Source organism: Trichechus manatus, unplaced genomic scaffold, assembly GCF_000243295.1.
Source record: "Trichechus manatus latirostris isolate Lorelei unplaced genomic scaffold, TriManLat1.0 scaffold00316, whole genome shotgun sequence".
NCBI classification, from domain to species: domain Eukaryota; kingdom Metazoa; phylum Chordata; class Mammalia; order Sirenia; family Trichechidae; genus Trichechus; species Trichechus manatus.
Window position 1 is genome coordinate 827,953 of NW_004444252.1, and position 4,779 is coordinate 832,731.

The 4,779-nt window shown below is 43.9% G+C and overlaps 1 protein-coding gene across 1 annotated transcript in view; it reads left to right on the top strand.

The window, feature by feature from the left end:
* The window catches only part of RPIA (ribose 5-phosphate isomerase A), a 35,193-nt gene extending 30,724 nt beyond the window's left edge, over positions 1-4,469 (top strand). The window contains exon 9 of the mRNA XM_004390654.2: positions 3,700-4,469. Coding sequence (XP_004390711.1) covers positions 3,700-3,797 — 98 coding nt within the window. The 3' untranslated portion in view covers positions 3,798-4,469. The remainder of the gene's footprint in view (positions 1-3,699) is intronic.
* The last annotated feature ends 310 nt before the right edge of the window (positions 4,470-4,779 follow it).

Genomic DNA, 4,779 nt, shown 5'->3' on the forward strand with positions numbered 1-4,779 from the left:
TACTCAACCTTGGGTTCCCTATCACCAGCTTCCTTGTCCCCTTCTGGCCCTTGTCACTGGACTCCTGTACCTCGTTAGTCTCATTTGGTTTTACGCAAACCCTGATTTTTAATTCTCACGTCCTCGAGTGCCAGGCTGAGGAGGGGTTGTGTGACTTGAAAATTTTCGGAGCATAGAGAGCCTCTAATGCAGCTGGCATCAGGGAATGATGGAACAGGGCTTGGGAGCTGGGGCGGAGGTTGGATAGGCACCATAGAGATGAATTATGAGGAGGCATTGACAGCTTGTACGAGGGGACTAAAAGGAGACAGATTTGAGAGGTATCACTGTCTTATGATATTGAGAAACTAACCATCTAACTGAAAATATTCCACGTGATGAAACATTCTTGGGGCGGAATTGGCTAGTGAGGCAAGACCCAAAAAACAAACCTGTTGCCAATGAGTTGATTTCCAGCTCATAGCGACACTATAGGACAGAGTGGAACTGCCCCATAGAGTTTCCAAGGAGCAGCTGGTGGATTCAAAGTGCCAACCTTCTGGTTAGCAGCCGAGCTCTTAACCACTGCGCCACCAGTGAGGCAGACAAGGTCAGTTTAGAGTATGGTGGCTAAGAATGGATTCTGGAGCAAACTGCCTGGGTAAGGGTCCTACCCCAGCCATGCTCTAGCAGCATGACCTTTGAGCACGTAGTTAACTGCAGAGATGCTAACTCTGTGCCTCAGTTTCCTTCCCTGTAAAAAGGGCTAACCTCATAAGGTTGCTGGGTGGAGTAAATGAGTTAAAACAGTGCCTAGCACGTGAGGAAATGTTTGTTGAATGAACAAATCTCTAGGAAGAAAGGATAATATCTTCACTGTTGATTAGATATATACTAGCTTCTAAGTTATCCCTGCTAGTTGGGAATGAAATTTGTGTGAATATGTGTAGAGAGCTAATTCTTCCAGCCCTGCTTTAGCCTGCTGTTTAGGCAGTCTTCTGTTGACAGTGTATTGAGTTAGAAAGATTAGGTCAGTTGTCCTTCTCTTGCTTAAGTGTTTCTCTTCTTAATGGAAGAACTAAAGAAGCAAGAAAGCAGGAGGAAGAGAAGAAAGGTAGAGGTCACTGTTGGTAAAATTGGAGAATTTGCCCCTAATGATAATGCAGGCAAACCCAGAGGGCTGGTAGAAAAGGCTCACCAACGGTGGTGCTGTTCTGCTGTAGGTGGATTTCTTGCCGTGCCCACTAGGTGGCGGTGTTCCTCCTTCCCAGACCTGCGTTGGCTTATTAAGACATTGAGATGTCTTTTGTGAGTAATTTTGCCCATACTTACCTCTGCATCTAAGTCAGTAGAAGCTACATCTTAGAGAAGTTTAGAGTTTTGTTAGAAACTTAAAGTGAGGAAAATTAAAAAGAGAGACTGGCTATTAGATAATGATCCATCAGGATCATCAGAGTGGTTTGTTCTCTCTTTTCTCTTCCTGATTTGGTCCAGTAGACTCGCTCTTGGACCAAGACCAAGGGAGGAGAAGCAGGACGGGTTTCCCTATCCCTGTCTCCCTGCCCTTGTCTCGTGTACATCCGTTGACGCCTGTGAGGATGCGTAGAGGGCAGCTGAACTGGTGCATGGCTGCCCACTCCCTTGGATGTCTCACTGGGTACACCCAGAGCAGAGCAGCTCTTTATAGAAGGGCTGGAGCCTCGAGGGTTCTTCCCCTGTGTTCACATTCAGCATCCTCTGCCCCGTCCACTGTGTTTGGGGGCAGTGGATGCTGAGGGAAGGGAGGTCAGTCACTCTGCATCTCAGGAACCTGTGGGGAGGTTGCTGTAAGATCAGACCTCAGACTGCTGCCGATTCATCTGCTGTCTCTTTAAAGCCTTTTCTGAACCTGGTTTGACTTCTCTCGGATCAAGTGGAAGGTGCCACCTTGGTTAGAGTTTTTAAAACGGGTGGGTCTTGAGCGACCACTTTGCTCACCTTTTGGAGGCTCCAGTCACGTCGGCAGAGCTTGTTGTCAGGGACCTCTGTATGTGTCAGAGACTTTTCTCCCTGTCTTTTCATCCCCAGTAGAGAAATCACTGCCCTCTCCTACCTACCTGCTTCCCTACCTATCTGCCTACCTACCTACTTTAGAAGATTTGATTTGATTTATCTTTTGAATTTGTGTGGTTCAGAATTACAAAAGAGTAAAACTTCCCCTCTCGCCCCAGCCATTGGCTCTGGAGGCAGTCAGTGTTACCAAAATTGTGTCCTCCTGCAGGTGACTTTCATAAATACACAGATGGAAACTCCCCACCCCCACCCTGTTTTACACAGGTGGCAGCATACTGTACACATGTCTGCCTTTTCCTTTTTCCCATCTTGGAAATCATTACATAGTGATACACAGTATGTGATTGTGTAAAGAGTGTACTCTTTTTTTTTTTTCTTTCTAAATAACTGCAAAGTATTTCATTTTATGGCTGTAGCATAGTTTAACCAGATCCCCACGTTTCCAGTCCTTTCCTAAAAGGGCATTTGCTAGATGGTGCTAAATTGCCCTCCATAGATTGCACCAATTTACCCTTCGACCAGCAGCAACATGTGCAGGTACCAGTTTCCCTACACGCCGGGCCCTTGTCCGCCATATACCCTCAGACTTTTTCTCTGAGAGTTGAACAGAGTTACCTCATTGTGGTACATGCATGCATATGTAAACGTTTTCAGTAAAGGTTGCCTGTAGTTGTAGTTAATTCTCATTGCTGAATAGTATTCCATCACATACGTATGTGTGTGAAAAAATATGCATATATATCTTCATTCTCCTCTTGATGGGCATTTCCTGTTAGGAAAAGTGTACTGTGAACATTATTGTACATGTCTTTTTATGACCACATGTATGCCTAACAGTTGCATATATGCCTAGGAGTAGAATTGCTGGGCCATTAGGTGTGAATATATTTATCTTCAGAAGATATATGAACAGACGTTGTCTAAAATGGTTATACTTCCATCTGTGTACGGGTATGTCTTCGCATCCTAGCCATATTTCATTGCACTCATTCTGGTGGGTTTGTAGTGGTATCTTGTTTCAATTTGCATTCCCTATTGACTAATGAATTTGAGCACCTTTAAAATGTTTATTAACTATTTTGGATGGCCTCTTTTGTAAAATACCTCTTCAGGTCTTTTGCCATTTTTCCATTGGGTTGTCTGTCTTTTTTATTAATGATTTGAGGAGGAATTTATATATTTTGATTTGAGTCCTTTCATATATGTATTACAAATATCTTCACCCATTCTGAAGAAATCTTTCAAGGCTGTTCATACGATTGAAAACAACTGGCAGGGTCTGAGACTGCTTAGAGTAGCTTTGGAGGGCGTCTCAGAGAAGATGGCTCATCATGTGATAGCTGAAGGATGGAGAAGAGCCGGGCTCTTGAAGTGCTTGAAGACGACCAGTCCAGGAAGAAGGAACAGCATTGGAAAAGGCCCTGAGGCCTCTGGCATGTTTGAGTACAGAAAGAACCCAGACCGAAACGGAAGGGAAGACAAGGGTTGCAAGAAGAAGTAGAGAATCAGAATCTCTTTTCATTGCCATGTGGGAGGGGGAAGCTTTAGATTTGTGATTGTCCAGTGCTGCTTGTGGTAGTCGCTTCTGTTGATCCTGTGATCCTTCATTCCCTTCGTGCCTTGGGGAGCTGAAAATTAACAACTTTTTTTCTGTCCTTTGTCCTACAGGCGTGGTGGACACAGGCTTGTTCATCAACATGGCCGAGAGAGTCTACTTCGGTATGCAGGACGGCTCGGTGAGCATGAGGGAGAAGCCTTTCTGCTGACCCTGTAGGAGCGGACTGTGTTCACCTTGCATCCCCACCCACAGCTGAGGTGGACCTGCCTCTCCAGGAGCCTTTGCCTTAATGTATCTATGCCAGGTGGACAGCTGGCAAGGGGTGTGGCAGGGCCTAAATCCAGTCTTCTGAAGTGTTGTTATTAATGTCTTTTTAAAAAGAGAAATATAAACATATATATTTTTACTATTAAGAGCACTCATTTTTTTAAATAAAGTAGCACTTGATGTTTTATATGAAACATTTACCAAAAAAATAGAAAGGGAGGACTGCTGGTTAGGCTTCTGAATTGGGTTTGCTGAGAAATAAAAATTAAAACTTTTCTTTAAGCTGGTCAAATGAAGGACTCAACCAACAGTGTTTTCCTCATGCCTTACTGGAGACTTGGAGTTTGTTTACTGTTCTGCTGCTGTTTTGTTTAGTTTTTGTTGTGATTATGTGTAATACTCAGTTACATCTTAAGATCAGGTTTACAGAGGTCTGCAGAGTGGAGCAGTGTGGTAAGGTGAAAGGGAGCATAAGCTAGTGGGGGCAAGTGTGGCTGTACCTTGGCTGAGGTCAGGCAGGGTTCATCAGACCCATGCTGTCGGAAGCAGTTACCCAGAGTTAACTGCCAACACTGCCAGAGCACTCCTGTGAAATGTGAAGTCCTTTTTTTTTTTAAATGATTTTCTTTTCGGCGTTTATATTTTTTCTATTCTTTTATTATTGTTATTTGCATGGCTGGGCATCAGACGTCGTCACCTCTTTGTATTGTTTGAAGGTTGAAATAAAACAGTATGGTGGTGCCATTTTGACTCTTTGTCTTCATTGTAAAATTTGCTGTAGTTTTGCAGTAAAATGCCCATCAGTTCTACTCACCCACTTTGCATAGGACCTTTTATAAGGGATGGAATTCACTCAATAAATCTTGAGCCAGAATAGTTAATTTTTTTCCTTACCTCTGGGAGGCTCGATTTCCCAAGGCAGT